The sequence below is a fragment of the Vipera berus genome, assembly GCF_964194415.1.
Source record: "Vipera berus genome assembly, chromosome: 3".
NCBI lineage: Eukaryota > Metazoa > Chordata > Lepidosauria > Squamata > Viperidae > Vipera > Vipera berus.
The window spans coordinates 25,180,588-25,193,036 of NC_138204.1; the positions used below are offsets into that span (position 1 = coordinate 25,180,588).

Consider the following 12,449-nt stretch of genomic DNA (forward strand, 5'->3'; position numbering starts at 1 on the left):
AAACAACATCACATACAAATCCCAAAAAAGTAAGAAGAAAAAAATAGGGGGGGGGACTGGTCCTGTCCATGCCATGAAGCAACCTTGCCTTCTCTACGTCATTGTGGAGCTCAGTTTAGTCCTCAGGTTCCAGGAAAGGCTGCCTATCCTGTTTATAAACAGTGAATGAGAATATAGGAAATCTATGTATTATTTGTGCGAGAAGGGTCAATAAGTTTGTAATTTACTTGTGATTAATTTCTTCCATAATAGGTGTAGGTATAAACAGGCGTCAAGCTGTGTGTAGGTCTTGCCCTCTGTTATGAGAATTCTTCACGCAGTATGATAATTTCTACATCTTTCCAGCTCCCCTAGGTAGCATTTCTTCCATGGAGGTCAATGTGGACATGCTGGAACAGATGGAAATGTTGGATCTCTCTGACCAAGACACTGTTGATGTATTTCTTAGCTGTGGGACAGAGGACAACAACAATGTAGCTACCCTACTGCCAGGTATGTACAACTTTGATAACCTTCCATATCAATTGTTGGCCCATGTGTTCCATCTGGGATGTGTTATGGTAAACTCTTCATTCAGGGAAAAGGTTGGAAATTTAACCAAGTTAAATGTAGGCATATGCAGTTCATCAACACAGGTCCAACATGGGCATTAAAGGTAGAAATTAGTGTGAATGCAGATGCACTGGGCAATAAGAATAATCTTGAGAAACAGTAAAACAATGGTCACAGACAAAAGAAATTTCAGTCTGAGGCAGAAATGTAATTTGAGAAAGCATCTCAGTCTTGACCCTCCCTATTTCTAATGAAGATAAAGGGAGAGGGGAGGAGGTGCATTCATTTGAAAAAAAAATTATGTTACTGTAATATTACAATAAAAATAGTTTTAGCATTCTGGACTTTGATTTCCTAGTCTGGTCTACCTCAAAGGGCTGACAACAGAAAAGAGATGGACTGCCAGGGAAACACTTAGAATCTTGATTATTAGAAATACCACCTTAAACATAACTTTCATTGGTATCCTTTTCTGCAACTATGAAAAATACTGTCGAAACTTAAAAATAATACTGTTTCCTTTTTCTGTCACATTCTCTTGCTCTGTTTGCTAAAATTAAAGACAGGTGGGATAGAAATCAGGGAAGAGAAATATTCATAAGTGGGATGGTATACAGTGGAACCACACTGAAAAACTGTGGTACCAAACAGAGTCAGTCAAGTTCTATGTGAGGCATGTTCCTTTCAAGGGAGATTGTTACTGCTTCTTAGTGGGAGCATTGATTTGGGAGATGAAGTCATAACCCCAAACAAATTTCCAAATGGCCGGTGGACAAGGCTTGAGCTTTTTGCTTTATAAGTTCCCAACTGTAGCTGAAAAACACAAATACATATAAAAAAATTTAAATCCAGAAGATATCATAAACCTTTGTGTTAATCCAGAAACCTCACAGCCCTGTCTAATGTTCTCCTATTACTACACAGAAACTCAGTTTTTCTTTTCTTCTTTCCTACAAAAAAATATACATCTCCAGGCCATTCTTTATTTGCTCCAAACTTTCAAGTATTTCCTATTACCCCTTTTCATAAATGTATACCGGTAACTTCCATGTTGTCATGTCTGGCCCTTTCTGTGTTAATTTGAATTGAACAACATTGATATAAGCAATGAAATAAGAATCATGGATATGCTGTGGGCCATGAATAATTCTGGCATTTTGTAAAACTTGAAGCATCACAACATTTATATAGATTAAAGTCTAAGGAAACAATTGACTTTCTTACTTCCACCGACAAGATTTGGATACGTATTTATCCACTCCTAACCTTAGCAATAGGAATCTTGGTTTAAGCCAGGAGTGGCCAAGTCATGATGGACCTCTGACAAGTGCCCTAGCCCCATTGTGATCCCCAGAGCATCTCCAGCACACACTGCTGAGAGTGGCAAAATCATTGCCACCATCTTTAGGGGTTTGGGGCAAAATAAGGGGCAAAACAGGAGCAGGCCTCCTTTAGATTTAATATACTTATTTCACTCCATAAATTGAAGCCCTAAATTAGACTAAACACTTTTGCCCTAACTAGCCTCATGACAACCCAGTATTAGTGGCCATGCTCCGTAAGTACTCGAAACCCTTTCAGAATTTGCTTCAGTTGGAATAATTTATAAGCCTTGTAAATAAATAAATTAAATAAACACACAATTATTTAGTGTTAACAAGAGAGCAGTACAGTTTCTAGCCATATATGGTATCAGCATGGAAAAACTCCTTCTTGGCTTTCCAGGACAAGACACACACACACAAACATCAAGAAATGAACCCGAGGAGTTCCCTGTGGTGGGTATATCACATTGCTATTTTGCTGGTCTTTTAGGATAAAATAAAGTAGCCAGCCTTAAGAAGGGGGATAGCAAAGGCAGCCAGGGTGTCCCCAAATGTGTATTTGCCCACTTGTGCCAAGAGGGCAGACTGTCTCGAGTGCAGGTCCGAGCCTGTTTTGTGTCCTGTGATAGCAGGCTGCACAGAGAGGTGTGCAAAATGTATCAGAGCAGAACTGTTTCAAACTCAGCCTGGAAAAGAAACCTGCTCAAACCTGCTCATTGTTCTGATTTTACTGGAATTGTTTCAAGTTAGAAACTGCTCTGTTTGGATGGGGGTTTGGAGCCATTTGGATCTGCTGTCCAAAATTTAAACAGAAAAACAACCCGTCTGGTGATAGTGGTGTCTTGCGTGTCTGCATTGTCTGCTGTCTGCACACTGTGAACTGTTTTTATAGCACCTTGTCGTCTTCTTCCCTCTGGCTTTCTACTTATCACATTTTCTCCCATGCATTTTTTTTGTAAACTTAACAGTGATGTTTATTCTGAGGAGTGGGGGATGGAAAGTGCAGGGAAGCTGTTGCTTAACAACCACATACTTGTTGCTAAGCAACAGTGCTTTCCTTACTCCTCTCTTTCTATGTTTGCCTAAATAATAATGTGTGAAATTTATGAAAAGAAATAACTGTTCCAAGGACACAGCCAAATTCCCCTCGATGAATCTCAAAATGCTAGATTCTAACAGAGGTGCCTGGATTGATGCAAATACCAGTTTTTGACTTAAGAATGCTGGATATCTTGAGCCAAGCTTATTTCACAGTGAGTGACCATTTTCTATCACAGCTTTCATTCCATCACTCTGTGGCCTTGATTAATCTCATTCCGTGAAATAGAATAATAGCAATATGATGAGGGAGTTGGAATAAAGCAGGCTGACTATATTTCCTGACCTATATTAAATACTTCTAAAGTTAAATACCCTTTGCCACCATCACTTTCAGGACGATTTCTGTGATGTTCCAGATGTTGGAACTACAACTTCCAGCAGCTCCAGCCAGTGATGAAGTACATTTGAAACTGAAGTTAAGCAACATCTGGAATTGCCTCACATCATAGGTGGGGATAGAGACATCATGCTCCACAGGATATTATCATGCCAGTTATGCACCAAATGGTATTTGCATCATAGCATAATGTGTTGTGATGCATTGATGTCATTATGCTTCTATCATATGCTTTTATCGAATGCATGTACATTGAATGAAAACTTTACAATTATGTAAAAAATGAAATTATAAAAATCCAACAAAGCATATAGTCAGTTTGTTAAGTCCCTGGATAGTCAGCACTGCTAACATCTCCAAAATACTTTTGCATTTGTGTAGATTAAAAGCTCTTTTAAACACTGACACATCTTCCTTCTAATACCAGGAGACTTTAGATTGTGTGCTAGAGGGAACAGAGCTCAGTTATACCACAATGATTCACCCTGAGAGTGATTCAGACATTTCACAGCATAGCCTTTCACATTCCAGTTAAGTAGACTCACTGATTAAATCTCCAGGCTGAGATTTACAAACCAGGCACCAAAGCTCCTGTGGCCAAAGATGGAGAAGGAATGTAAAGCATGTGCATTGCATAAAGAGCAGCTCAGAGATTCATTCATGGATAGGATCTAGCCCAAACAGTAGCCCAGCCTGGGTGGAAGATTACAGGGTCACTGGCTTCATCTGTCCCTGAATCCAATAGGTCAGTGGGTCACATATTCATTAGCATGTTTAGTAATGTTTCATTAGCCAGTTAGATCCTAACTATTATTGAGGGGGACTCCTACTGGGTGGTTCATATGGCAACTTATGGCAACTTGGGGACCATGTTTCCTATTATGATTACATCACCAGGAAATATGAGGAGAGATTAATAAAATTCCATATCTTCTGTTGAATAAATAATTTTGAAATGTAAATTTTTGTGTAGAGAGAGGCAGAATGTAGACAATGTAAAAAAGGAGATGAATGACGGATAATAATCACAGGTGTAGTAGAGTAAGCAACTGCAGAAACTATTTGGTCTCTGGAATGTTTACACAGGTACTTCCCACATATTTGCCAATTTTCTTCCAGGAGCAAAGGAATCAGAAACATGTTGTAAGAAATTTAGGTCTGCCCTTGAGAAGGAGGTGGGAGAGAGAAAATGATTGCTTAGTTCTGGGAAAGTGGGAAGTATGAGAAAGAGTCAGCCCAGCCACACCTTGACTTTATTGACCTTCAAATGGGACAGTGAGGATTTTGGACAGGCTTTCAAGATTATGTAAATACTCCTGCAACAGTAAAGTGACCTTCCTGGAATTCCTACATTGTGTGATTCTTGACTGCAAGGAGCTAACTCATGCTTTCCTTTTTTTTTAAGGCCTGGGTGTCAAACTCACCGCATCTCATAACGTGTCGTGAGTTATCATAACGTTTTTTGCATTGCTGGAGCTGGGGTGGGCGTGGCCTCCATATGATGCAACCAGCCCAGGGGCCGGCAGTTTGACACCCCTGTTGTAAGGCAAGGTCTACAGAGATATTTTTTATATAACAAATAGGAGGTGAAGTATTGATGCTGCAGTCTTACAAGAGCGTTTTTATTAAAGTCACATCTGTTTCTCTAGTTGGCATCTATAATATGGCATTTCGTGAACTTAGGCTGACTGAAGCCATGCCATAATAAACCTAATATGATAATAATGCATCACTGTGATTCAACACTCAATCTGCTAAGCAAGAGATCGTCACACCTTTCATCAACTGGGATGCCTGCTCACCATGTTTTGGACGACCACAGAATGTTTAATGTTAAGCATTAAGTGAAGCATCTCAGATTATATTTTGTGATTTGTATTCAAAACCAGTGCTTTTCAACCAGTGGTACGGGTACCACCTGTGGTACATTACCACCTGGCAGGTGGTACGCAACCATCCTAGAAAAGTGGTAGCAGGGAAGGGGAATGAGCTGAACTGCACAAGCCTGAGCGAGAGATGGCTGGAGCTGCAGGGCTGTCAGGGCCCAGTGGAAGCGCCAGGATCAGCGCTTTTTGGGGGCTGTCAGGGCTCAGTGGAAGTGCCAGGATCAGCTCCAGGCTCCAGCTAGAACTCAGCGCTGATCCTGGTGCTTCTGAGCCCAGAAGAAGCACTGATCAGCTGGAATGTTGCAGCATCTCCAGGGTCTTGTGATTTACATTCAGATGCTTGGCAACTGATTCATATTTATGATGGTCACAGTGTCCCAGGGTCATGTGAAGTGACCAAAACCTGCTGCAACCACCCAGCAGACGGGGGGAATAAAAACCAAACACCCCCCCACCCCCCACCCCCGCCAATCCTCAACAGAAGTGCTCACAACAATGAAAACCTCAGACAGGAGGAAGAGCACCACTGGGCAGGCAGGCAGGTTTTTTGCTCGTCTGTGTCTTGGGGGGCACATTTTTCAGTACCATTGTAACTTCAAAAGTCACTAAGCAAACTGTTGTAAGTCGAGGACTACCTGTACTTCATCACTTTTTTCCTTTTTTTTGTCATCAAGTTTTTGGCACCTTGCTAGGCGACTGGTGGTACTCGGATGTTGCCATATCCTAAAAGTAGTACAATCGGTGAAAAGGTTGAAAGCCCTGTTCTAAACAGCAGAATATATTCAAAGATGTAAATGTTTATAACATTTGTAAATTAGGTTAGGCATGCCAAAATGCCTGAAAAGGCTGCTTATGATGGATTCTTTTGACATAGTGAAGGATCAGTGCATTTTTTGTCATAGAACGCACCGGAACAGCGTTCCAGCACCTTTTTTCAATGGATTTTCCAAGTTTTAAAAATAACTTTTGAAAATTTGATGTTTGGTCCACATGGACTTGAATCGCCCTGTCGAGCATAGCAGGTCGGCAGCAAAATCATTACAATGATGCAAGCGGACTGCTTGTGTGTCGAGTCTGATGCATGCGTACTTCGTCCACGCTAGTTGTGATGGCACTGCTCAGCTTGTGATTGGTCGTGTGGTCGCCCGCTGAGTGCTTACTGCAGGTGGCAACTGTTATGTTTCATTACACAACTGACGTGTGTGGGTGTATGTACGGTGATTGACTACGTGTGAAAGGTAAATAATTTCTTTATTTTAAAAAAATGTTGGTGAATTAAAAATCTTTTTTTAATTTTTAGCACAAAAGTGTGACCCAAAATTTAAAAATGAAAAAAAAACCACTAATTACTTCTCAACCACTGGTCCTGCTAAGAACTGAATATATATATATTTTTAAATAAAAGATTAACAAGATGTGAGTTCCGGCACCTTTTTTCTTACAAAAAAAGAACTGTGAAGGATTATGCAGAACTAGAAGAAAGGGATCCTCACCACTACTCATTATCTGCAGGATGACTGCAAGGAAAGATCAGCTCTGTTTGTGGAACTGGATAGCTTATCTGCACATATGCATCTAGTGCAATGAACAGTCATAATATTCTCTACCATGTGTAATTATCAGGGGACATTGAATTGTTGGCAATCGGTAACGTTTTGTTTGTTTATTTGGAGAAGGATTGATCATTGAATAGATGCTTCCCAGCACAAAGGAAATTTAAACTCCTCTGACCTAAAATGGCATTTTTCTTGTCTGTACTTTATCTTTGGAAGTGATTTACACGCAATTTATTTAAGTCCGGAACAATAGTAGTACGTATTACTTTATACAACTCTGGTGATGCAGTGATAAAATCCAGTACATTTTGCATTTTCTATTAATAGCCTGGTGTGCATATGTCTGTTAACAGATTTCAATAAGCAGTGCATATCTTTGAAAAATTGCAGCAATACTTAGAATTTTCTACTGTACTTCCTACAAAATGAAGTCCTAGAATATTTTAGGATGGGATACCATTTGAACAAGAATTTAAGTTAATTTTGTGTTTTCATGAATGCATGTATTTTCAAAAATGGAAAGGTATAATTTAGATTTCAGTGCAGACTTACATAATCTTGCATTTTAATGTAGTATAAAAAATGTTTGTTATTCAAAACATACATTTTTTCTAAATTTTACCACAAAGTTTATTAACAAATTTGTCTGTAAGTTGCTAAGGGAAAGGTCTGCACAAAGATATAGAGGTTCGTGAAAAGAAAGAATAAAATACACTAGGATATTATTAGCTGATAATGTATGCAGTAGGTTAATATGACAAAAGAAATATGTATGTTGAATGTTGAAATATGTATGTTGAAATATGTATGTTGACATGAAATTTTAATGCAGAGTTTTCACGTTTGGCCCATCAACTGCAATACACAGTAGCTGTAAAATAAAAACTAAATCGGATATAGTAGATTCACTTATCCCCGAGGGCTGATACCAGGATATTATGGGACAGGGTAAAGCAGATGCCAATCATCTAATTTTTCCTTCTTTCCTTTTTGTCCTTCTCCTTTGCCAGATTCTAACCCCTTCCAGGAAGACATTTCTCTGCAAGTGCCGAATACAGTTGAAATCAAATCACGAATTTCGTCCACATCATCTGCCTCTACAGACCTGAATAGCCTGGACACCAGTGAAGAAGGAGCTGAGACTCCTGTGGTGCAGTCAGATGAGGAAGAATTGGAGCAAGATGGGTCTGAAGAACCGGAGAGCAAGAGCTAGCAAGATTTTGCATCCACCCTGCTATACGGACCCTGCCAGCATGAGATTACGAACATGACTGGATCGCTCCGATTCCCACTGTGTAAAACTCACAGAAACTCCCTGTCCAATTGTTGTACTTGGGGAAGATTCAAGATAATCCTTCCTCCTGCAGGATGGTCAATGCATGGATAAGGCAACAGAAGAGGGAGAATAGGGTGAGGCACGGGTGCTACAGAATTAAAATAGAATTTAACTCTCCATCTTTTTATGCATACAGTAATGCTTCTGCTTCCCTCACACTAGGACTCAGTTTGCTATAAGGCTACGAAGATTTAAAGCGAGACCCCTGTGCAAACTGATAGGCTCCCTAATCCTAACACATACACACACAAACATGAATGCAGCATGTCTTTAATTGTAACATAATAGAAAATTACATTCCTTTCAAACAAGCAGCTGGGATGACGTGTGTTACTGGGAAAGGAACAATGAGGCTACCTGGATAGGAAAGATGGAAAAGGAATGGCTGAAAGACGGTGGGACTAAAATAATTTGAAAGGTTCTTGGAATGAATCAGATTTTTATTAACTTTTTCATTCATCTGATTTTTACATCCTTATATTGCAAATGAACAGCAGGTACCACAAAGCCCAGGAAGAGCTGTGGAGGAGGAAAATGGGTCTTAAGGAAAAGCTACACAGTCAGGACAGTCCTTAGAAAAACTTCCTTTGAACCTCCATGCTGAATACCTCAGTAGCAAAGTAAACTTTAATTGCTCTCCCTTAAGTTTTAAAGTAGTCCAATTATTTCTACGTATGAGGAAAACATCTTCTCCATTTCCCCTAATCATTCTTATTTTGTTTAATGGGAGAGAAATGGCTTTCAGAACTTTTTCCAAGGCAGAAGAACGTTTTGTAGATTTCTCATGGCTTTGGTGCTGCATCTTTATATTTACCTTAGTTATAAAGTGCCTAAAAGGTACTTGTCTATGCAATACCTTTCATTCCACAGTCCTGTCTCCCACTCTCTGGCATCTCAGTCTTCAGTTATATTGGTCAAAGTCAAATCAGACAAAGACTGCAAAAGAAAACTCCTTCCATGGAACTTTTTCGGATTAAGAAGAAGGAGTAGCCAGAGAGGCTGTGGAATGATGCAGATACAGATAATAGGGGACAAAAAGAATTACTGACTGCCTCTTTATAAAGTTAATTACATACTGATAGAATATTTGTAGCTTAAGATTGAACTGTGGAGTCCTTGGCGTTCTCTGAGCTTTGTGGTTTTCCAGCAGACGTTTCAATACCAAACTAAGTGACATCATCAGTGCTAAAATATTTACACTAAAATGTCTCAAAAAAAAAATATCCCTGGCTTGAGGCAGATAGAATGAGGCAGAAAAACAGAAGACTCTTTCTCTGGGAGAAGGAAGCTTTGTGGAAATTGGAGGACATTTTGGCACTTAAACTTTGCTTTCCTTTCAATATATTAGAGAACTTGTCCCCTTCGTTTAATATATATATATAATTTTTTTATTAGCACTTTTCATATTATTAAAAGATAAATATAAGAATAATACAATGAGAGATCAAGAAAAAAGAAAAGATAAAAGTGTGAAAGATAGAGATAAAAAAAGAAATAATATATAAAGAAGCAATCTCTTCCAATCTACTTTAGAGCAATTAAAAACTTATTGTCTGTCCTTCCTCTTTAAAATTATCTTACACAATTCTCTTCCTGTATTTTTTATTTATTTTTATCCCACCTTTATATTTTTATAAATATTCAACACTTTTTATTCAGGAAATCCAAAAATCTTTTTTTTTCCCATTTTCAGCATAAGGTCCCTATTCCAGTCTTATATAAATAAATAAAAAAACTTGTTTTATCCCTTATCAAATAACTCAGTTATGTCATTACCACCAATTCTGCCATCTTCCCAATCCATTTCTCCATTATGGGTATTTCAGTATTTTTCCAACTTGGGGAATTTAATCGTTTAGCTGCATTTATCATATACCAAATCTATAAATCTTTTCTAATTGGTTATCCATAAGTGCTAGTTTTATTTGAATATTAGGCTTTAAAATTCTTTATATCATTATATGTATTTTTATCCTTTTTTGTTTTTGCTTTTTCACAAGACTGCCATGCATGGCAAAATGACCCTTCATGTTTTTCACATTCCAGCATGGGTTAGAGGTACCTTTGTACAGGAGCATGTGTCCCTTAAAATATTGCTGAATCACTGTTTGTAGCTAATGAGGAGAGATGCTGGAAATTTCATTTTGGCAAATCTGGAGGCCAAGAGATTCCCTGTCACTGATGTATACTAGCCTCCTGTGAAGGATGCATGAGACGAGTCTTAGAAAGTTCCTGGTAAAATCTCACCACTGATATGAACCAGAGAGTTAGCTGCAGCATCACTACATCTCTTTTCCAAAACCTTCCTACTTCCTCACTATGGGAATAATAATACTGAAAAATATATAAGTTGCAGAATCGAATTCTATAGTTTTAAGAAATTGGTACAGCATCTCTTCTTTTTGTATTATGTTTTTAATGTAATTGCTTTCATCCAATATAGGATTTAGAGGTGCCACACCTCACTGGGAAGTTTGGGGAAAAAATCTGAGAAGGTAATATGTACATAAAGTGCTTTGAACATTAAATGCTAAGTAGCTTCACTATCATTTTTTATTTTATTTTAGTGATTAGGGTCAACTCAGAATCATGGATATGTTTAGTAGACAGGTTAGTAGTTTGGGAAAGGATAATGCTCTTCATAAAACGTGCTGGAGATCATAACAATATGCTAGATTAGGCTAAAGTGAATAATTTATGGTTAACTATGTCATGGGAACCATGCCACTTTCTTAGCAAGGTATGTGGATAAGGCCATACTTCACCCCTTCAGTTGAAGGGAATTCAGGCAGTAGGAGAAATCAGAACTTATGACTCCACTGTCAATGGAGACATTTTGTAAGGGTTTTCTCCACTGTGCTGTAGGACTGAAGATACAGATAGTCTTCAACCATAATTGAGCCCAGAATTATGGTCATAAGTCCTTGCAGTCATTAAGCAGGACACCATGTGACAAGACCAAATTTTACAACATTTTTGTGCAGGCGTTACTTGAACCCAGTGGTTGTTAAGTGAATGCTGCGGTCATTAAACAAATCCATTATATCCAATGGATGGTGTTTGCTGAAAACTGAAAGTAAATGCCAGAAACCAGCAAAAACATCAAAAATTGCAGTCATGTAACCACAGGATGTGAAAACAGCCACAAAGGTGAGCCAGTTGCTAAGGAGACAAAATGCGATGACATGACTTGGGGTGGGCAGCTATTGTAAGTTCAAAATTGGGTGGTAAGTACCTTTTGGGGGAGGTTCCATAGCAACTTTGAACAGTCACTTAAGCAAACAGTCATAAGTCAAGGACTACCTGTGATGTAAAAATAAACCTTGCCTGAAAATGTTACAAGTTCAGTGACATGTCAAACTTTCAACATCCTACATGCTGAAACATTTAAGAATAAACTAGTAGCAGATTTAGTAGCAAAACCACTGTGAAGGATGGAACTATAGTATTCATCTGAATGAGAGCATTTGTGGTTTGGGGCATATTGTTGATTTCCCCTTCCCATTAGCCCCAGCCAACATAGAGAATGAACAGCCTTAGGAGTCTCTGTGGGGGAAGAAGTTTAAGAAAACATCAAGGTGGGGGCTGCATGACCAGAGCCCCGCCCCATTTTTATATGTGCAAAAGAGGTGAGGCTTCAAAGCTTGTGGTTGTGGCTGCCATCTCGACTACTTTTAATCCCCTTGTGTAAATGCCCCTGAACAATTAATGATAGCCATTGTAGTCAATAAGGATTTGGCAGTCCCACAGGATAGAATAATTATGGAACGTTTCAATATTCCTCATACTTAATTCATCTGTTTTTATTTGTTGACAACCTCACTGTGTGAAATTGCTGCCTTTGTGGACTGAGTCCTGCCTGTAGCTCTTAGTCAATTGGTTGGATTAATCCATTAAAACATGATGACTGACTGAAAAATGTCTCCAAGTCAAATCTCTGCTAAGTCAAGTGATAATTGAGAAGTAACAGTTGGGCCATTTATAGCCAGATCAAAAGCAACCTGATTTGTGCATATTTGCTTGATTTGATGTATATGGCATCAAGTGAGGAATACTTGAGTTTAAACACAATAACATGTTGATCCATGGATACAGCATCAGAAATGGGGATGGGGAGAGAGAAAAGTGCAGATTACAGTTCTGTAACAAAATTTATACAACTCTATAAACAGCATATAAAACTGTCTTATTTGTTCTCAAGCCAGTTTTGTGACTTCTAATAATGTTAGTTTATGGACTGGTAACCAAGGCTGAAGAGCAAAATTTTGTAGGCAAATTTAAAGTTGTTTTAACACTGAAGTCTATCTCAGGCACTGCAGATTTATTCCTCCAAAGATAAATTACAAAACAATTTAA

The 12,449-nt window shown here is 38.6% G+C and overlaps 1 protein-coding gene across 1 annotated transcript in view; it reads left to right on the forward strand.

The window, feature by feature from the left end:
* DBNDD2 (dysbindin domain containing 2) overlaps positions 1 to 11,484 on the forward strand; it is a 32,541-nt gene extending 21,057 nt beyond the window's left edge. Inside the window, exons 3-4 of the mRNA XM_081324920.1 lie at positions 346 to 492; positions 7,768 to 11,484. Of these exons, the coding sequence (XP_081181046.1) occupies positions 346 to 492; positions 7,768 to 7,970 (350 nt within the window). The 3' untranslated portion in view covers positions 7,971 to 11,484. The remainder of the gene's footprint in view (positions 1 to 345; positions 493 to 7,767) is intronic.
* The last annotated feature ends 965 nt before the right edge of the window (positions 11,485 to 12,449 follow it).